General features: G+C 43.1%; 1 protein-coding gene across 2 annotated transcripts; it reads left to right on the top strand.

The window, feature by feature from the left end:
* The first annotated feature begins 595 nt into the window (after nt 1-595).
* Nucleotides 596-20,331, top strand: RND3 (Rho family GTPase 3). 2 transcript variants are annotated; one of them, XM_024756265.1, is made up of 5 exons: nt 596-978; nt 1,465-1,552; nt 13,524-13,633; nt 16,516-16,650; nt 18,289-20,331. In XM_024756265.1, the coding sequence occupies exons 1-5, from the start codon at nt 829-831 to the stop codon at nt 18,538-18,540; spliced, it is 735 nt and encodes a 244-aa protein (XP_024612033.1). In that variant the 5' UTR covers nt 596-828; the 3' UTR covers nt 18,541-20,331. The 2 variants fall into 2 exon arrangements, with proteins under 2 accessions (XP_024612033.1, XP_024612035.1); XM_024756267.1 differs by lacking the exon at nt 16,516-16,650 and having other exon boundaries at nt 610-978; nt 18,289-20,323.
* The last annotated feature ends 1,596 nt before the right edge of the window (nt 20,332-21,927 follow it).

The following is a 21,927-nucleotide window of genomic DNA, read 5'->3' on the forward strand; positions in this document are numbered from 1 at the left end:
CACCTCCCCTTCCCTCTCCTCAAAACCTTTCTCTCTCCTCCTGAGTCACTGGAACTCACTGGTTTCAGAAGCCACTCTTGCTGTGACCCAGGCAAGCCAGTTCCGGCATCGGAAGTACCCCGGCTTAGCTATTGTTCCATGGCCTATATACCTGATACAAAACACTTTCTAACAAAATGCAGCCACTTAACCCTTCCCCACCCTTCTGTGTTGGGCAGGAAATGTTTTTGCTTTCATAAATGTTCATTATGAGGCTTCCGTAGATCAGCCCCTATGAAAACTTTTTTCAAGAAATTCTGATAAAAATCAATATGCACAGACAATTCAGTTTCCCACCTCCTCCTTGACTTGTACAGTCCCATTTTTCAGCAAAGCGTCATTGGGGTCTTCAAGTCGTCGCAGAGCCTTGGTCTGGAAATCGATCCCGCATGGTCACCCTAGAGGGCGCATTGTCTACGTGTTCTGCGAGGAGCCAGACGGCGCTCGCTCCCAGGCTCCATAAAAGGGGAGGAGGCGGATCAGTTTCCTTCTCTCATTGAGAAAGAGGATTGGAAGGCCGGGGGTATAAAGCCGCGCAGAGAGCGTGAAACAAAGCAGTCGGATCGGAATTGGACTTGGGAAGCGTCGTGTCGAGTCAGGCATAAAACTTGTCGGAGGAGAGGAATGAGCCTGCTCCTCTAGCTCTCCTCGTCTGCGCGGCGCTTCAGGGGTTCCCGCCAGCCTTGCGATTTATTTTTATATATCTGCTTTTTATAGAAAGAGAAATATATATTTTTTTTTTCCTCTTAAGTGAAAATTTCTGTTTCGAGAGAAAATAAGGCAAGATCAATGAAGGAGAGAAGAGCCAGCCAGAAATTATCCAGTAAATCTATCATGGATCCTAATCAGAACGTGAAATGCAAGATAGTAGTGGTGGGAGACAGTCAGTGTGGGAAAACCGCGCTGCTGCACGTCTTCGCCAAAGACTGCTTCCCCGAGGTGAGTGTGGCCCGCCGGGGCTGCGAGGAGGGGGGCGGCCCGGGGGGCCCCCGCGTCGAGGTGGGTGTCCCCTGACTTTCCCCCCTTCACCCGTTTTTCTTTTTTTTCGGCCGTCTTTCTCACCATTTACTACTTTCCTCCTGGTTAGACTGCCCGGAAAGGGAAAGTGGGCTGGAAGAGTTGAGGGGTTGGGATGCGCCTGCACGTTCTGCCGCTAGCTTCTGAAACTTGTTCGGTCCTGTGTGCAGAATCTGGGGTTGGGAGATTTGGATCCTTGGGTCTTGGAGGATACGGGTGGGGCGACAGGGAAGTTAGGGGTTTCGGAAGGGTCCGCGTGTTCAGTGTGAGATCTGGTGGGTGCGGGTTTTGGGGTTTCGTTTTTCAGTTGGAGAGTGGGGAGGCGATTATCAGAGGGTGTTCTGCGGGTGTCGTGCATTTTAAGATAACCTCTTTGCCCTCTTTTTTTCCCCTGTCCATCTTGTCCAGAATTACGTCCCTACGGTGTTTGAGAATTACACGGCCAGTTTTGAAATCGACACACAAAGAATAGAGTTGAGCCTGTGGGACACTTCGGGTAAGAGAGTCATCGGACCGCGTGGCGTTCGGGCGGGTTTCCAGCCGCTCAGGGGTGCGCGGCGGGTAGCGGGACTCCGCGCCTGGCACGCTCTCAGCACGGGCCAGCGCGCCACCAGCGCTCGCTGTGCGCCGCTCCTTTAACTTTGCTTCTTACGAGGGATTCCCTGCTGGGTGAAAATTGTGTCCCTTCTGAGTGGGGGTGGGGGAACGACATTGGGTCGGGGGGAAAGTTGTGGGAAGAGAAGGGCGTTCTTTGCCCGAGGGGTGACCCAGTGGTAGAAAATGCTTGTAGCCGGGTGGCCGCGGAGCTGTGCCCGAGTCGTCTCGGGGCGGCCGGGAAGGCCAAATGTTGGGGGCATGCGTGTGCCGCCTTGGAATCAACTGGCTCTCGGATGCGAGCGCGCCCCTCCAGGATCTAACCTGCTGCTTGGTGGGTAGGCGGGGAGCGCGGAGAGGGTGGTGGGAGGTGGGAGAAAAACCCCAAAGCAACGCAGTTACAGGCGGATTCCACACTTGGGGAGAGAGTAAAGTGAGCGCAAGCAGCCGCGGCGCTCGTGACGCCTACTGCCTGGAATGCGCTGGCTGCGCGGGCAGCACCCGGCGGGCGGTCGCCGGGCCTCCTCTCCGAGCTGCAGGCCGGCCGCCCGCGCCGCCTCGGTGCCGAGCGGCAGATCCGAGCCTCCCCCGCCCCCGTGAACACTTGGTGTCCCCCGGCCCACGCCATTCCCTCCTGACCCATTGCATCACCCTCCTCCAGTCTACAAGGCGGGCCGTCCTATTCGCCTTTGACCTTCCCGTCCAGTTGAATTATTGACACGGTGAATTATTTTCAAGGGTCTGGGGTTCAAGGCCGGGTTATCGCCTTCCCACGCGCCCACCCACCAACCTGGCGCGCGATGGTAGGGAGGGCCGGTTACAGCGCGGAGGGGAAGGCTTCCCCGCGCGGCCGTTAGGGGTTCGGGCTGGGCCAGGCGCGGTGAGGGCGGGAGCATCCCCGGGAACCTCCGGCTGGAAGCCAGGCACCCGCCGCCCCAGCCTGCGGTGCCTGGCGGCGGAGTGCCGTTCCCAGGAAGGGCGTAGCCTCTGGAGCAGGAGGACGAGCCAGTGGGAAGGCCGGGTGAAGGCCCCTGAGCTTAGGTCTGGGAGTTAAGCAGGGAGCTGGGCTGTCGCGGGTGAACCGAGCCAAATCCCGGGTGAAACTAGGGAGGAGAAGCACGCGAGTGCCAGCACGCAGGCTTTGCGTCGGGCGGGGAGGCCCGCGAGGTGAACCTGCGCTCAGTTGGGAGTGGCCTCGTGGAGGTGCTTCTGGGCTGTGCGAGCTTCCCACAGCCCTCGACTTTAACCTCTGGAGCCCCCGAGGGACGCAGGGGATTAGAGAGCACAAGGACGAGACCTTGACTGACAGGGTCGCCGGAGGCAGTGCCGGCACAAAGGCAAGTGAGAAGTCTCGCTCGAGCGCCTCTCACGGTTGGTGCCAGATGCTCCTAGGGCTGCCGTAAGATATGCAGATTTTGTTTCTCCCTAGAGAGTCAGGCTCTTCCTGGAGCCTCGCCAAGGGCAGCAGAACCGGGACCTCACCGTGTTTGTACTGAGGATTGCACCCTTGAAACTATAGGGAAGATGGTGATAGACGGAATTCTAGTATTTTCTTATTTCAGTAGTTTCCATCATCAGATTTGTACACAGCCTAGTACTTAATGGGCTCAAATTCCCAGACATATCATGGTATTTGTTACGCCTAGTGGGCAGGACAGCTGGTATGGTACCAATAATTAACACCGATTCTCAGCCTCCTCCCCCAGCCTGTTTGGACCTAATGCGTGATAAGAATTATTTAGGTATGGGGTCTGTGAGTCTGATCCGGTCGTTGATACAAAGCTATGTTTAGATTTAGCTACTGGTTACCACAGACTTCTGTATGCAGATCCTCTACCTCCCTGAGTCTCATTTCATCATCCAAAAAGAAAAGGATACAGAACCACATAATGTGCAGGATCTCTCCCAGCTGTATACTTCTTGACTTTAGATCACCAGACAGGCAAGTCTTTTTGTTTCCAGGGTGTTGGTTGGCTTCAGCTCTTAGTCCCAGTGGATCTGCCATCCCATCCTGCAGTTTTCACGACCTACAAAGCAAGCCAGGCTCTGAACAGAGCCACTGCTTTCTGGTGGATTTAAGGAGACACATTTGGGCAGGGAGGGGGCATGGGTGGGCTTATAGGAATATTGGGTTGTGCGTCCCATCTCAAGCTTCAGCGGTCACAGGACCACCAATGGAGATTTTAAATTAGGTGCCCAAAGAGTCAAATTGACTTTTTTTTTTTTTTTTAAAGAAGAGAAAAGGCACATGTTTAACAAAGCCTAGAAAACAAAATGTGGGCAGTTTATAGTTGGAGGCTCTGCTTCACATGTGCAGATAAATATCACTTCGTATAATTTCAAGTATTTAATCCAAACTACAGTTTGTGGTCTCTGCACACATAGCATCATGCCTTGCACACAGTAGTCACCCAATAAAATCTGTTGAATGAACAAATGAATAATCATATGCGTCGCTTCCAAGGAGATGAGATTCCCTGATATTTATTACCACTGAATTACCTGTGCACAAAGAATGGCAACTTTATAAATATTGCCTTTCATCAAATTAAAGATAATCACCTGAAATGAAGTCTGTAGTGAAATAATCACTTCTATTTTTGTTTAATGAAACAAAACCTATGCATATTTAACTAAAATATAAAGGTTTGAAAAGACTGTGATTAAGAAAATACCACACAGCAAAATTATCCAGTAATGAAATCTTAGTTCAAATTTAGATTGAGTTTTATACATAATGGGAAAAAGGCATAAAGGAATTATTTAGAATCCCATTGTGTTGTTTGTGAGGTGAAATGTGAGTTAATTAAACACAGTCATGAAGCATTGCCTGGATTCTAGGAATAGACTGTTTCCACCGAAAATGTTTTATCATTCATGAGTGGAATACATCTAGCAAGAACTGTTGCATCAGCAACGAATCATTTCAAGTATCTTTAACCGTTTTTCATTTCATCTCAAGCTTTTCATGGCAAATTTCTGAACAGGATTATTTTTTGACAAACATTTGACATTTTCTTTGCCCACTAAGACATTTATTTAGTTTGGGTTGTGAAAATAATTGTGTATGCCTGATGCCTCTTGATACATTTATTTTTTCCAACTGCTATCAGTTTAACTCTGGAGAAAATATCCAAGCCAAGTGTCTAAAGTCCTAAATGTCAGATTTTTTTTTTCCCCTTCTAGAACTTTGTGAAAGAGGGAAAATGAGGCATGTAACTTCTCCTACGTAGGGAGAGAGATGGCATAAACTTTGCCCTTTGAATGGCATTCACATCCTGCTTAGCCTCCTAGCAGACATTAGGAGATGGAAGCTGTTCTCATATCCGGTTTCTGTACTTGGACAGCTTCTCATAAGGGGGTCTCCTTTCCCCCCAGCAGCATGCGATTATGCACAGGCAGAGCTCTGCCAGTTTGGGTGTAGGAAAGAACATCAAGTGGAATTAGGATTTGTGGGGCCTCGTTGCACCAAGAGAAAAGATAATTCATTCCCTACTTTCTGAGGCACATTAATGGATAGTCTCATTTTCTCTCTCCCTCTTTCCCTCGTCCTTTCTGCATCTACTATGTGCAGGGCTTCTCTCAGGCCTTAGAGACACAGAGTTAATTAAAATATGGTCCTACCCCTAAGATGCATACAATCCAGGTAAGGCAGAGAGTGGGGGGAAGGAAGCCCTCCCCACTTAGTGAGGCTCACATGCAACCTATGATGAGCCCATTTTGTCAGATTCTTGAACCCAAGTGCCCTTTCCATCCGATTGCTGTGGGTTTCCCTTGTTAGGCATCCCTAACGCTGATAGATCTTCTAGATCCTCAGGCAGGAAACTTTTCCCGCCGCCCCCAAGGCACACACCAATTAAAGAAGCAGCCACAAATGGCACTTTGCCAGTCGTTTTCTTATGGCTGCTTAAAGTTATTCCAGCCCCCCTAAAAGGAAACACAATTTGAAAAGATACATGCACCCCAATGTTCATTGCAGCACTGTTTACCATAGCCAGGACATGAAAACAAGCTAAGGGTCCATCGACAGAGGAATGGGTAAAGAAGCTGTACATGTATACAACGGAATATTACTCAGCCATAAAAAAAATGAAATAATGCCATTTGCAGCAACATGGATGGACCTAGAGATTGTCATACTGAGTGAAGTCAGACAGAGATAGACAAATATCATATGATATCACATATGTGTGGAATCTAAAAAAATGGTACAAATGAACTTATTTACAAAACAAATAGAGTCACAGGTGTAGAAAACAAACATGGTTACGTGGGGGAAAGTGGGATGGGGAGGGATAAATTGGGAGATTGGGATTGACATATACACACTACTATATATAAAATAGATAATCAACAAGGACATACTGTATAGCACAGGGAACTCTACTCAATACTCTGTAATGGCCTATATATATGGGAAAAGAATCTAAAAGAGTGGGTATATGTATATACGCAACTGGTTCACTTTGCTGTACACCTGAAGCTAACACAGCGTTATAAATCAACTACACTCCAATAAAAATTAAAAGAAAAAAAAGGAAACAAAACCCTCTTATAAATAACGGCACTGTGACTCCTCTAAAAGGGAGGATTTTTGACTATCTCTAAAAGGTAGTCTTTGGATACAGGTCTATGATTTCTTGATTTTAATGAGAAATATTTCCTATTCCCTTTCATTGATAATAAGATGAGCATTTTGATTAAAAGCTGCAGAAATGCTCCTGTTGATTTTTCAAATTCACTCAGTGAGTTTCTGCAAAACAATGGGTAATGGTTTCAACATTTTGAAGTGATAAGTGAGACCAAAGTAGTCCTGTGCTTCAGAATCTGCCAGATTTGCCAAGCATAGAGGCAATTTGTAGCATGAAGCCAGTGTCTACTAATAGTAGAAACTTTGTCACTTAAGGATCACCATATCTTTTCCTAAGTGATTTGATTGCAGTGTGATTTCAGCACATGTGATTTAGGGAGTAATAATCATTCGTTTCAGCTTTTAACCAGGGCAAGTTAATGCACATTTTATTTAAGGCATATTGTGAGTTTTAAAATACTCGATTCAGCTGCTAATATTCGCCCACAATAACTATGCTGTTGCCTCATAAACATTCTTTTGAATCCTGTCCTGATACAAGGTTCTTTTAGGCCACGAGTGCTAAAGTTAGCACTTCCTGTACTAGTTTTTAGCAGTATTAACAGAGGATGTAGTATTCTTAGAGAAGAGAGGAAAATCTTAATTACTCATGGCCTGACTTTGAGGACAAACTCCTCTGTAGCCATAAGTCTGCCTATCAATATATTGTTACATTTATAGATCATACATCAGGTTTGAAGAATAGTCTCAGTGACAAGCACTCTTGAAATATTTCTTAACAGGGATGGAAACGTTTCAGCAATGTGGAGGTTAGTAAATAATTAACCCAGAAAAGCAGCATCAAAAAGATCACTGGTCCCTTTTTTGTGATTTAAGATGTAAATTAACACATCAAGGCAAGACTTATAGAAATGATTGAAACCAGTGAACATTTTTTAGGGCATTTGGTGTGCATGAACTCTGCTAAAGGCTGTGGGAGCAGGGACAAGCCTGGCTAGGACAGTGCCTGCCCTCAAGGTACTCACTGTCTAGTACTTGTTTATAGGAGGCTGGGCCTGGAGGTTCTAAAGCTGGATTCACTTAGCAAGAAGATCCAAAAAACTGTTGAAGGCTGCAGGGCTAGCCCAAGCCCCCTGACTTGTGACTCATCGAAGCCCACCACAATTTCTTCCTCATCTGTCGAAGTTGACTCAGTTCTTAAGAACTCTTTAACATCCCTCCTACTTGGAAACATGCTTACGTTGAATGACTATCAGGGAGAACAAGATTCTGAAAGTTGAGGAATTTTAACTTAACCTTGTTAGAGAAAGAGGGAGGGCAAGAATTTATGAAGAAGCCAAAGAAGGATGTGTGCTTGTGTTGTGAATATCAAGGGCAAAATTGCACAAAACCAGTTAGATCATAGGTAGTAATGAGCTCTAGGAGCTTAGAGTTCCAAAGCCAGGTTCAACTCTTGAGTTTTCTCCCTGAAACTCTGTAAGAGATGTGGGTTAAAGGCAAAACAGCCCTGAGTTTGGATAGTGATTTCTAGTAAGAAGTACATAAAACTGCATTTGGAGAATTGTCCACTGTGCAGTGATTTCCGTTGAAACTATAGATCAAAAAAAGGAGGACGATATTAATTCCCTTTCTAAGTTTATATCTGTGTCTAGATCTCTGTCTCTCTCTGTCTCTCTAATTTAAACCCCATTTAGTGTCAGGTTTTTTCCCATCTGGTTTCTTGCTAAGTTGCACGTTTTCAGTGAGGCATCCAGATTGATCGTTCTGATGCCACGTGAAATAACCAGATGTTTTCTCATTAATCCAGTTCTTTTGCGTTAGATGTGACACCAAGGACCAAGTAGTTCCTCCAGCTAGCTCATGGTGTCTGGTGGTCCATGCCAAATGAATTACTTGTGTCTCAGCCATTTTCTGATGCCCTTTAAATGTCTCCTCAGTTACTATATATTGCCAACTTTACTCAGAGACCCCCTTGACATAACAGAAATTTCACTGGCATGAACGTAAGCTGCCTCAGAAGTCCAACTGGGTGTTGTACACATTAGCTTTGAAACATGAGCCTGATGACGTAGTATGTGGCAGGGCAGATTCACTCATGGGTTATTCCTGAAAGATAATATAATTTTTTTAGAAGTATACCTATCTACTCGTATCCCTAAAGTTCTGTGACTTACTGTAGTTCCACTTTAAGTAAAATGTTTTGATTCTTATATTTTTAAAGTATCTCAATAAGATTGGGAGTTTAACCCTAAACCTTTATTTAAAGCTCAAAAATAGTCTTATTTCTACCTCTTTGACTTTCTATACAACTACGTATCTGCATTGTTCCCGGAAATTGAAAATATTGATTCTTTTCTCAGTAGCAACAGAGAAATGCCCCCAAATTTTCATAAAATCTGTTTATAATTTCTGTTAAGCTGAACCTATAGAAGAAACAAATAAAATATCCTTCCTGGCAATACTTGTTGCATATTTGAGGTCCTGGTGCCTGTAGTGCAGACTGCTTGGGAAAAGAGTTCAACAGTCTTATACTGAGCCAGACCCAAAGTTCTGCCTGGACTTGATTCACATTCCTGAGATGATTGCTGATTTGGAACTTTCACTCTGAGTGGAGATGGCATGACGAAATGGAATCTTGTAATAACTGGGCAGATCATCCACATGGTAACTGCTGTTGGGTACAGGTGTTCCCTTGGTGATCACTAAAAACACCAAAAGTTAATATATTTTCTCTCCCCAAAATATGCAGTATCCCTGATTTTATTGTTCTAGGTAGGAATTTCTTATGGGAGAAAGAGAAGTTGTTCAATTTAAGGTCCAAGTAAAAGAAGTTGTATTTATGAAATAGTCAACTAGAGTTTTCAGTTCTCAAGCTCCTATAAAGCCTCCCAGTGTTTGAACTCGTTTTGCAAAAGGTTCCCTAAAGCCTCCCTTTTGGGCATGAATCTTCTTACATTTAATTATGTACATATATGGTGTGTTCTCTGTCTTTGTGAAGAGATGACTTAAGCAGACAGGTATGTGTCTGCAGAAGTAGTTTCTGGGTGAGGCACTTTGTGACCATTCTTGGGCTGGAAAGACGGCTCTCACCCAGAATTAATGATCTTGAAGACAAAGATGGGTAGACCTGAACAGTTTCCTTTTGGAACAGAAGCCTTTTGGAACTTTGCTGATGTTTGCCAAACTCGAAGGACTCAGAGAACCTCACATGGCACTATTCCAGTCCCCACCCAAGCAAAGCTTGTTCTCTGTGGGGTTTGGGAGCACACTTTTTGCATATGTGGTGTCATCGTTTCTTTACAGTGTGGAATTTCTTGAAATTTCCCTTTTGATGATCTGATGGTTAAATAGAAAGGACCTTGGAATAGTGCTGGGTGCTTAAAGTTACACAAAGTATAAGAGAAATGCTGCATCTGAGAACTATCACGTGCAAGAAAGCCTATTCCACATGGTGAGTTTTATTTGACAAGCAAAGCTCAGTACCAAGACTAACTGACTTTAGATCTAGTACTTTCTTGGGTACTAGAGTACATACTACATGTATGTCAGTACCTACTATATACTGCAGTTAAAGTTCAGTTCTTTTCTACATAATACACAATTTTTCAGTGTTCTTTCTTGCCTTGTGTTTAGTTCTATAGTTACCTTGGAAGCTTTTCACATGCATCTTTAAAAAAAAATCTGTAGAAGTTAATATTTTACTGTTTGACTTAACAGAATGCTGTAAGGCTTTTCTGGAGGGATGGAGGAGTGAGGGGCAGGTATTGTTCCTGTCTCATCGACTTGCTTTCTGCTTCTTCCTTTGGTGTCACTTCTCCCTCCCTGTATTGCTTCTCACTTCATAGGGGCATTCCTGGAATTCCTCTTTATTTTTTCTTGGGTGACGACTTAGCCCCCGCGTGCCTGTGATCACACCATGCACCCTCAAGCTTTGCTTTTCTTCCTTGCTTTGTGTGGTAGCTTGGGCTTTATAGGCAAGAATTCCAAGTGCTTAAATGCAGAGTAAACACTTCCAAAATACACTGATCTGGTAGGACAGTTCTTTTATCATTCTCTATCAGTTTTCTTTTTTTACTCTGAAAAAATACAGACCATGGATTTTTCTATTCAAAGTTTTAACCATGCCCTATCAAAAAATATAATGGGGCTTCCCTGGTGGCGCAGTGGTTGGGAGTCTGCCCGCCGAATGACAAATTACTCTTGTAGTTAGTGGTTGGGCAAATTATGCTTATAACTAATAAATGTGGAGATCAGTTTTATTACTACCTTTGGACACTCTTGTGGATCTAAAAGCGCTGTTCGTTAGCAAAAGTAATAGGACAGATCAAAGTGTCACTCCTAATTAGATCTTGTTAAAGCTCTTAAAAATTACTTATGTACCTCAACAAGGAAGGTGACATATTTCTCATGAACCTTAATATTTAATATGTATGTTCATTCAAAACATTAAACCAAATAAAAACAAAAGCAGAATCAAACCTCCATAAGAATTTGGTTTCAGTTGCAAACTCCACTTCATTTTAAAGTCAGGCCAGTACCTACATTTTGCAGATATTTGGGTACACCCACTAAGTACAGAAGGCAGTTCCCTTGATTCTAGGAAGCAGGAGTCTCCAGCAGTGACAGAGGGCTGAAGAAGATAAAGCCACATCCCCTTTGTGGCCATAAAATGGGAGGGGGAGAGAAGCCCAGTACACAAAGGGAGGGGTGTTCTCTGCAGCCACGTGGTGGCTTGGAAGTTAAAACCATTCCTCTGGATTTTCCCAGTAGTTCAAATTTTGATTACTCTATTTTAGCACCCTTGTAATTCTCCAACTGTCTTTCCTTAATTTTGTGTCTGGGAAAGATGGCTTTCACTGTTAATGTAGAGTAGTCTTAGATCAGAGATTAGCAGTGTGTACTTACTTTCATCTTAGTCAAAGATTATGTCCTGAAGGAATAAGGCACCTGGAGAAGCCTGTCCTCCAGAGTTCAGGTCTGCTGGAGACTGAAAAATATCCACAGCGAGATAGTTTTCTTCCCAATGGGAGTGATTTCCAAGAAGGGAGATCTCTGAAGCCTAGTTAGGCTTCTGACATCCTGAATTGTTGGAACACTGTGACTTTCTAGATTTGGGGTCAGGTCATCTCCTGCTAACTTGGAAGAGCGGAGGAAATCCTCGTGTATGTGTCTGGTATTTGGATTTCCACTCTATGATCTGGAATTTTCTGATTCCATGTTTAGAAAAAGAGATTCCGCAATAATTACAGCAGAAGCTGTGTCCAGGTTAGACTTTGGACACGGAAGCAGAAGCTACAATTCAGAAAGTCTGAACTTCACAGAACAAATATGGAAATGCCAGTGTATCCATGTATAGTGATAAGCCATCTCATTTCTGACCCTCTCAAAAATGTTGAAGTTAATGAACTATTTGTGAATTTTTCTTGTAACCTCAGATTTTTTTTTTTTTGAGTGGCTGAGAAGGCAGCAGCCACAGCGTGTCGTTTTCAGCAAACAGCCTTTCAGAAAGAAGCTTTCAGAAACAGCCTATTCTTACAGGCCTTACTATTTTAAATGGCTTTTTTTTTTTTAACTTTAAACGCTTTAAGCTTTTGGAAAGTATCTTTTTGTTGTCAGTCTCTACTCCATCAGGGTCCTGATTCCAGATGTGGGCAGGGAGCTGCTGTAGCTCAGGACAGATTCTGGCTTAGTTGTTCTATACTTGTTCACACTTTTCTTCCTGATTCCTAGAACATTTCCCTTTCTTCTTGCCTGAAGTTGTCCCTTTCCATCCCTAAAGCAGCTGGTGAAAAAGCCACAGCGTTCCTGGGGTTGCTTAGTGAATGCTAGGAACCCACAATGTCCTGTGAAAAGGGGATGATGCACCCTAACTACGGACAGTAACTTTGAGATCTCAAGAGCAGCCTCCTGAAAAATTTTGTTTTGATAGAAATGTAAAAGATTATTTGAAAAGCTTCTTTAGTTCTTTCTCTTTCCCTGACTTTGACTTTTGAGGTTTTGATTTATCAGGGGACAACATGTCATGTTTTTCTGCTAGAAATGGAAGGTGATGTCAAAATGAAATTGGGTTTCAAAAAGTCTGGTGGCTTAGATTTTTTTTCTCTATTCTGGAGTCAAATTATATATATACGTGTATATATATATATATATATATATATATATATACACATTCCTAGGAAAATGATTTCATGTTGTTCTTGTGACATGTCAGTATACTGAAAATGATTTTTCAAAAAATAAATAGCATGGCCGGCTGTTATTTGATTTTATAGACACACCATTTTATAATAACTGGCCTCATGCAATTGCCCATCCTTTGGGATTTTTAAAAGAATGGAAGAAATTTCCTAAACGACCAGAGGGGGTTCTGTGGTTAAATTAATCGGCTGGTAACTTGAACCTTTAGGGAACCCTGGATTTAACTCAGGCTCAGATCCTTGGATCATGCCTTGATGTCACTCCCAGAGATGGAAAAGTGTAAAAAGGTGACAGGATCCAGTATGGCATTTATTACATTCTTTGGTTGTAACAGGAAGAGAGTCTATACAGGGTTTGGGGATAAGTTTAAGTACGCAAGCTCAAAGGTCATGGCTTATACAAACTTGTAACTTGGAGATAAGGTGGTGCTGATAAGGTGCTGATATGGTTCTCTTTGTGTGGCTGAACCCACCCTTTTCCTCCCTCCCCCATTCTCCATTGTACGAACAGAGTGATCTTGAATATCGGGCTCTTTCCCAAGAAGTAGCTCCTGTGACTGTGCTTGCTACCACTCAGCTTTCGATAGCAACAGCACAGCCATAGCCATAGTTAAGACTTCTTGATCCGTTACTAAGTGACAGGCACTGCCCAGGTTTATTGAATCCCAGGTAGGTACTGTTGTCATCTTCCTTTCATGCGTGAAGAATCGGAGGCACAGAGACCTGAAGCCGCCTGCCCCCGTCTTGCAGTGGTGGAGGTGGATTTGTACTCCAGACCATCTGGTTCCAGATGCTTCTGCCCTCCACCTAGGTGCCTTTGGGCTCTACTCTTTGAACTGTACAGATTTCAACTTAAGATCCCGGCTCCTCCCCTCGAATTTAAGTCAGATACAAGTGAGGTTTCCTTGTCTTCTAGTAGAAATGAATATAGTACTACTCGGCTTTTGTTTGCTTTCTTTTCCAAGAACTAGAGGAGATGGGAGCCATGTGACCATCCAAGGATTCAATTCAAAAGGGCAGAGTTCATGCATGACAGGCTAAGGGGATATTCATCTGAAAACCTGTGTTTCTTTGTTTCTTCTCAGGTTCTCCTTACTATGACAACGTCCGGCCCCTCTCTTACCCAGATTCAGATGCTGTGCTGATTTGCTTTGACATCAGTAGACCAGAGACGCTGGACAGTGTCCTGAAAAAGGCAAGTGCTGGGGAGTGATGACGCAGATCAGTACTGGCCCAGATATGAAGTAGAAACATGTGGTTGGCTGGGAGCTCAAACACTGCAGTTAATTCCCTGCTGTACGTCTTGTAATTAAAACACTGAAAAGGACACTCGCACATTATAACAGGGTTTCCACTCCTATGTGTCCCAAGTTTTGATGATGAACCTGCTCAACATTTTATTTCATTTTAAGGAACAAAATACCCTTTTAAGACCCTCTGTGTTTATCCTTTGGGTGGCAGTGGGGCAGCTAAAAATACTGATACTCCATTACTGCTAAGTGTGTCTTCCTTCTTTCCGTCCTTCATTCACTCTGTAGCTTGTGCTTTACTTTACAGGTTTACTCTTGACCTCAATTCAGGGATTGAAATGAATGCAGTAATAGCTGTTTTAGTAAAGAAGCTGTATTTCAGTAGTGATGTTATTTATTAGAAACGGAAATAGAATAAATAAGGGAGGAGTAGGGGTGTGTTTACAGACATTAGACCAGGTGATGTCAGATACTAGTAAACACGGTCGTGTACACATGTCACAGATGATATCACATAGCTAGTTTCTGGAGGCAAAGGTAGTGTGAGGTTCTGTAGGTGGGGAAGGAATCTGAGGAAGCTCTGGATGGAACCCGGGGGGGTCAGGAGGAAGGCACCCTATGGCAGGTGGGTCACAGGTCCTGGGGAGGCTGGGCGGGGGGCGGGGAGCATTCCTTGGGCTCCGCCAACCTAGGACTAAGCCTCCGGGTAGGTAGAGAAAGGCATATGCCCGTCCAAGGACCAGCGTGTATTAGCCTCTAGCTGACGTCTCAGTCCTGGCCTGAGTGCTGTGGGGTTTCGGAATCAGACCTTCCCTAGAGCCCCCTTCTTCTCCACGCACTCAGGCTTAGTCAGAGGATGTGCTTAAGAGCACGGCAGTGTCCTCGTGTTTTGTGTGTTTTTGTTAGTTTATTTTTCCCTATCATGTTTGACTGCTGGCCTTGTGTGTCATTACGAAATTAGGATTTGAAGGTTAATCATCCCCCCTACCCCGTCTCTTTACTAAACATGACAAATATAGTTAGTTCAATGAAATATGAATTTCTTAAAAGATTAAAGGCTCTTTTTAGCTTTCAATTTTGAGTAATGTTTGTACCTAGCACAAATAATGCGACTGTCAGATTCTGGCAGGAATACACCTTTCCTTCCTTCGGTGCTTGTGAATAATTGCTAGACCTGGGCAGGCCAGAGCCATCACACGGCTGAGGAACAGCGTAGCAGCTTGTCTCTTGCTTGTCTGTAGATAAAAGAGACTGCTTCTGTACTGGAGTTCTTACTTGATGTAGTATCGGGTTATGCATAATTTATGATGAAAAGCCTTGCTCCTGTTTTATTTTGCTTTTGTCTGCTAAGACCAAATGTGTAGTGACTTTGGCCTTAGAGATATTAATGAGTGTGTTTTACATTTGTGTGAAGTTTGAGGCTCATAATAATCCCTGCTATGGTTTGTCTTGATTAATTGAATCCTTTAAGTCCTTGAATATCAAAGAGGTTACGGTGACTTAGAGCTGGAGAGATCTTATTCTTTTTTTCAATTCACCTTCTAGTTCTTTCTCCAGTGTCATCTAGCACACGATAGATGCCTCTAAATAGTGCTAGAAGGAAGGAGGGGAGGGAGGGCGGGAGGGAGGAGTTGGTGGATAAATTAGGCTCTTATGGAAAGTATGTATTATTCCCTTCAATCCACGGGTGTGCTTTGGACTAGAGTTCGTTGCCCACAGTTCTAGATCTGGAGATGTCTCCTCTAGAGGTCTTTTAAATTACTCCTGCAGGATGTCACTTTTATCTAGTATTATAGACATGACTTAATCACCCCCACTCTCTTGTGAATTCCTTTCCAGAAGACTCAGCTACATCTTAATCATCTCTGTAACCACCACAGTATTTCGTAGAGCACTGAGTACGTATTTGTGAATGTGGGCAGGGAGAGGCAGGCGCAGGTTCCCGATCTCAGCCCCGGAGCTGAGCTCTCCTGTGAACACTCTGAACTCCTGACTCTCACCCTGATGGCCATCTCAAGCTTGAGGAAGTGAAACCACAAAAAGTCATCCATTTGCTCTTTAAGAGGACAGTTGGAATTCCCTGCCAGGCATTTCTGGAGGTTCTAAGCGTTCTTGTTGGGTCATGAAACAACTAGCCAAAGTAGACTAAATTAATAACTTACGTCATTTAAGACTAACTCAAGGACGTATGAGCCATGGGACCAGATGCCTCCCTGATAACCTGAGATAGGCCTTTGCAAATGTCATGGTCTCTGTTGATTCAGCCACACCAATGGAAGGTCCTTAAAGGCAGGACATTCTGTTCTGTTAACTCTATCTCCAGTCTCTGGAATCTCAGTAGAGATTTCAGCACATGGTGGCTGCTCAGTCTCTCTAGGTGGGATTAATGAATGTACGTCTGTGCTTGTGTTGGCTCTGCCTTATTCCCAGTCTTCCATGCTGGGAAGTACCAGCTCAACATATCTGAGGATGTAGTCACTTGTTAGAATATATAATTATCCTTAAGGCACTTTTATCTTTCAGAGATTAAGAAATTGCCTTAGTTACTGTCTCACAACACCCAACAGGTCTCTTGCAGTAGGGACAGTTCATGAGTCACCGAGAAGAAGAATATGGTTCCCTAATGGATCCGCTTTAAAAAGCAGCAACATTTAATGTCTAGGTAGAAGATAAATGCAAGTTTGCTTCTGCATCTGAAGTGACAATTTCTTTTAAATGTCCTTTTTGAGTCCCATTTCCAACGCCTGCCAGTGGAGACCTTGTTTTCCACTTTATGGATGCCAGCACTTTGTTAATTTTTCATCTTCTTCCCCCCCCCCCCCCATAGTGGAAAGGTGAAATCCAGGAGTTTTGTCCCAACACCAAGATGCTCTTGGTCGGCTGCAAATCTGATCTTCGGACAGATGTCAGTACATTAGTAGAGCTCTCAAACCACAGGCAGACCCCAGTGTCCTATGACCAGGTACGTATGTAGTCAGTGGGCACACATAGATTTTAGAATGTCAGAAATGGAACATCATTCGTAGGAAATAAAATAAAAAGTAGCTGCTTTTCTAAAGGCTCAACCAGGGGTCAAGGCCAGGCGCTAGCCCCTTTTTCTCCTAAGATGCAGAATAAGCACCATGTGTCCAGGCCGTGACCATCTGTAAACACAGATGAGAAGGGCTGGCGTTTCTGTGCTTCTGCCTTCACAGCAACGATCCCAGCCCCTTCCTGGCAGCCCATTGCTCAGATTAATGTAACAACCGCTAAGTGAGCACCAAAGTGATCTGGGAAAAGGTTTGGCTGAAATTGTGGTGATACTTTGATTCTGGACTCTCTCAAAGAGCTTTCCAGTACTTATTTAGCAGTTGACTGTGTAAGGATTCGTGTGTGTGTGTGTGTGTGTGTGTGTATACATAAGACGTGTTTGGAAAAAAAAATCCTTTAAAATGTGAAATGCTGTCATTCGGTAGGGGACTCACAAAGTGATATTTGATCACTTGAGTGCAGAAACAGTGGCTCAGAGTCAACCCTCTGTATCTCTGCAACTCTCACTGGGTTTAAAGTGAAATAGATTTTAAGAGAGAATGTGGTCAAAATCAGTAATACTCTTAAAGTTAATCTTATTTTACACTCAGCAACACAATACAATACAATACTTTAAAAAGGCCACTGTCAGTAAAATCGAGCACTCCAGAAAACTGTCTTTTAGAGCTTCATCATTTCTGCACGCATTCCCCTCAAGCATTTAGAAAGGAGGAGAATTGATTTCAGAAGTTCATTCTCTTAAAACTTACAACCAGATTCTAAAGAGAGTTCGTGTTGAAACAGCTAGAATTTTATTTAGTATTCATCGTTTGACCATTCATACTGTGGTCTTCTTTGTCCTTCATTCCAATTAACAAAAATCTGGCTAGGTAAATAAGTCATTTTGATGCACACATGCTTATTATTGTGTCCACTGGTTGTCTGCTCCGCATTTAGAAATTACATATTTTGTGTCTCCTAAGTAAGTTGTAGATGCTAGAAAGTATTATTCCTTTCCTCAATTTATTTTGTCCCTAAGACATAATCATATACGTTTCAAAATTGATTCTAAATTCTCTTACCCCTGTTTTTTTGTACAGCTTGTCTATTAGTCTTGAGTGCCATTTACGCTCAAGAAAAGAGAAATTGAGTGCCCCATGAGGTGCTGGAACAGGCTCAAGGGGCCAGATCACCCTCCCAGAGCATTTAAATTCATGGTCTTCAGCTTTTTTACTCTCTTCCAATAGTAAGATTCTCTGGGTAATTCTTAGAATCACCCATACTAACCATTTGATCGTGGCCCTTGTTTATTGATGACCCAATGACATTAGATCAGCCTTTAGCACCTCTGGGAAGTCAAGCAGTGTCTACTGAGTGATGATAATTGGACATCTTAGGATTGGGTCTTGGCTGCAAATATTTATGAAATAATAAATAAGGCAGTTCAAATGTAAAAACTTGTTTTTCGTCAATACTTAGAAAATTCAGTTAACATGAGAAACATTTTGCTATGCATTATTTCGTGGTGTCAGAAGACACACTTCCCCAAAGACTTATTGCTGATCACAGGCCCTTTTTCTTTGCTTCTCAGGGGGCAAATATGGCCAAACAGATCGGAGCAGCTACTTACATCGAATGCTCGGCTTTACAGTCAGAAAACAGTGTCAGAGACATTTTTCATGTGGCCACCTTGGCATGTGTAAACAAGACAAATAAAAACGTTAAGCGGAACAAATCGCAGAGGGCGACAAAGCGGATTTCACACATGCCCAGCAGACCAGATCTCTCCGCGGTGGCTACGGACTTACGAAAGGACAAAGCCAAGAGTTGCACTGTGATGTGAATCTCTGGTTATCTTTAAGGAGGACAAGGAAACCTAGTGTGGAAAACACCACCAACAAAAAAAAAAAAAGGTGAAGTCTGAGCAAAGTGCATAGCCAAAGTCACGTATTCTGGAGGCTTAGGAGGCATTTGGAAGGATGCTCATCTTTTTGGAATCCTGTCCTTAGGTTCGGCATGTAGAACAAGCGGTGAGAAGTGAGTTCATTGAAGAGTTTTGAAGCGTGACTTGAAAAATATGCCAAAAAAAGAGAGATTCAGATGGGCTAGAGGGCGAGGAGGAATGCGAGGACCTCCAAGAAGAAAAACCACGCTCTGAATGGTGCTTGCGTTTTTGTTTTCTTTGTTACAATCTATTCATGGATCTCTACTTTGATTTAATTTTTAAGTGTTTTAATCTCCTTTACAAAAAGTATATATTAATACACCGTCCTCATTGGGGAACTGGCACTGTGACCTTAGCATTTAGTTTTCTAGAGGATGTGATCTAATTTCCTCCTAGCTCATCATTAAAATGGAAATTGTATCAGGACCCATGGGATATCCAGAGGAAAAGTTGGTGAGGCTTTGAAATCTTGCCATCCTGAAGATAGCTGAGCGAGATGGTTCTCAAGAAAGGCTTTTGCAGTCTTGCAAGATACGCAGACCAGCACTACCAAGATTGAATAGGTCAGCTAGAAAAAAAGGGTCAATTTTTATTCAGTCTGATGGTTCTGTTCATCCCTGTGATTGTCATTAAAAAGTGGTAAATTGCTCAATGTGATATTTTTGTGTGCTGTTTAGAAAAGAGGGTGTGTGGTTTGTTTGGTTTTTTTTTGCCATCGTTGATAAAAATGCAAAGTCAAATAAAAGGTGTCTTGGTTTGACGTCATGGAATGGTCCAAGGGGGGAAAAAATGTAGGTACTATTTTCATCTGAAGAGATAACGAATGCAGGATAGTAGCAGAAAGCACAGTTTGTGAGTTAAGCCGTCCGGAATTAAGATACCAAAAGTACAAAGCAAAAGACCTCTTTTGGGATGAAGCTCCGAAGTTGGCAGTATCTGATGATCAGTTTGTTTATTTCACTTTCTTTCAATGAACATGATACAGAAGGACCCTCTGATCCAAGCTTTCGAGAATCCTTAGAGGAAAATTATGTGATGTCAGTCAGTCCTGACACCATCCTAGGGCGTCTCTAGAGAGTGATTGCTAAACCTCACTTAACCAGATTCCACCAAGGCCCGTGTTTGATACTTTATCACTATCGTTGCATAAAAGAGTCAGCATTTAAAATAGTTTACAGATATTTTTTGACCAGTTACTTTTAGAGCTTCTTTCAGAGAAGAAACCAGATCTGACCTTTTTATTGTTGGCGCTTGTTGAAAACGAGCTTTCTTTCCAATGATAAAGCTTCATTTTTGAAGTGTTGAAGCTGTGCTCCCATTCAATTGTGGCAGGAAGGAGATTAAGGTAATTACAGCATTCAGTCTGTGTCTTACGAGCACTTTGTTCTGTCTCTGCAAGAAAATACCATTCCAGTCATTTCCCACGAAATACAGACATTTTACCAACATGCTATGCTTTGATTGATGCAGCATTATGCTTTGGGCAGTATTACGAAATAGCTGGCAAGTGCTTTCTGTATTTAAATATTGTAAAAAGAAAATAAGTTATAACTGTTATAAAGCAGAACTTCCATTGCAGTTTTTTAAATGTTGAAGTCACTTTGTATGTTTGTTTGGTCAATGTTTCTGCAGTATTTATTAAAACATACTTTTTTTTTCTTCAAATAAAAAAGTAACCATGTCTTTGTCTAAACGTGATCTGCCTTTTATTACCTACTTCCTGATATAGCTGTTTAGTTTTCTTTAATAGAGGTGACTGCAAGATCTGACCTAACATTTCCTGGGTGAGTAGGCCTTGGAAGTTTTTGATTTCTGGCAGAAGTCAGAGTTTGTTAGGGGAAGATAAATCTGTGTATATAAAAGGTTTTCATGATGGGGGCTTCGCTGGTGGCGCAGTGGTTGAGAGTCTGCCCGCCGATGCAGGGAACGTGGGTTCGTGCCCCGGTCCAGGAAGATCCCATATGCCGTGGAGCAGCTAGGCCCGTGAGCCATGGCCGCTGAGCCCGCGCGTCCGGAGCCTGTGCTCCGCAACGGGAGAGGCCACAGCAGTGAGAGGCCCGCGTACTGCAAAAAAAAAAGGTTTTCATGATGATTTCAGGTCCCAAGAAGGACATGGAGTGTAATTAGACTAAGTGATTTGACCATAAACAGAAAAGAGCCACGACACTGCCTAGGATTAATTCGTAGAAAATGTGGAACTTTCCTTCAACAGTTTAGTAATAAACCAGTATGATGCAGTCTCAGGTCACAGGTTTAATTCTGATGATGAGCCTAGTTTGCTACCCTGCCCGCTGGAGCCCCAAGCCACGCTTCCTAAACCAGCGTCCACCTTGCAACGCGTGCTGTTGTTCGCAGAAACCTATTGTATAGGTGACCCAGGACCCGGCTATTGCAACGATTAAGGGAAAGCACCAAAAAAAGGAAAGCAAAAATGATCTTGTTTATTGTAGCAGCATCTCTAAATAACACAGGACAATACAATACAGGCTTCCCCAGTGACCTGAAGCTATAAAGTCAGCATGGAATAGCTTAGGATCAAGAGAGGCCTGGGTGCCCATAAACCCAGTCTTTAGCTAAGACTCTTACACGCAAGTTTTACAGAAATGTCCAAAGATACTCCACATGGAATATCTCACAGCTACTCAGAAAATCTCAGCTACTTCTACACAGCTAAGTCCCTTCATATAAAAACTGCATCCTTGCTTTTTTTTAAATGGCTTTCAAAGTCTGAGGTACAGTGACTTGCTTGGGAATAATTCTCAGAAACGCAAAGCAGAGGGATCTAGCACAAGTGAATGAGTTACAGAGCACTGACATTACGGATAGTCTTATAAAAAATTTTAAAAAGCACAGAATTACCGAAAATATTTGTAACTTATTCTTGTCGGCATGTAGTAAAGGAAATTAAAGTACTTCCTTAATCTTGGGTGTTGAGTAACTTCTTAGGCATAATATCTAAATCAGGCTTGCAAGGAACTCGTTTCTCAACATGACCGACACAGGAGAAAAAAACCAACAGCTGAGTTTCTGCTGACCTTGGCGGTATTTTATAGGTTGTACAGTAATGTTTCCCTCTGGTGAATTGTTCTTTTCCAGCAGCTTTAATTTGTTAAACCAAAAAGAAAAAAGTTGGTCTTCAGCCCTAGGCATGTATGCCTTCCTTTTCTCCTCTGACTTTTTGCTTCAGCAAACATTTCTTCTAAGCATTCTGTGAACATTCTTTTCTATTGATTAATGATCATGATTAATGCCTCTTTAAATACCGAAAAGTGATTTTCAAATTCT

This window comes from Neophocaena asiaeorientalis, unplaced genomic scaffold (assembly GCF_003031525.2).
Source record: "Neophocaena asiaeorientalis asiaeorientalis breed wild unplaced genomic scaffold, Neophocaena_asiaeorientalis_V1.1 scaffold447, whole genome shotgun sequence".
Classification (NCBI taxonomy): domain Eukaryota; kingdom Metazoa; phylum Chordata; class Mammalia; order Artiodactyla; family Phocoenidae; genus Neophocaena; species Neophocaena asiaeorientalis.

What these genes read in the sequence shown, in the direction of transcription:
- RND3 (XM_024756265.1), top strand. Translation starts at nt 829, where the DNA reads ATGAAGGAGAGAAGAGCCAGCCAGAAATTATCCAGTAAATCTATCATG. An exon ending in GAGCCTGTGGGACACTTCGG is followed by an intron (nt 1,553 to 13,523) that starts GTAAGAGAGTCA and finishes GTTTCTTCTCAG; the next exon opens with GTTCTCCTTACTATGACAAC. An exon ending in CCCCAGTGTCCTATGACCAG is followed by an intron (nt 16,651 to 18,288) that starts GTACGTATGTAG and finishes TTTGCTTCTCAG; the next exon opens with GGGGCAAATATGGCCAAACA.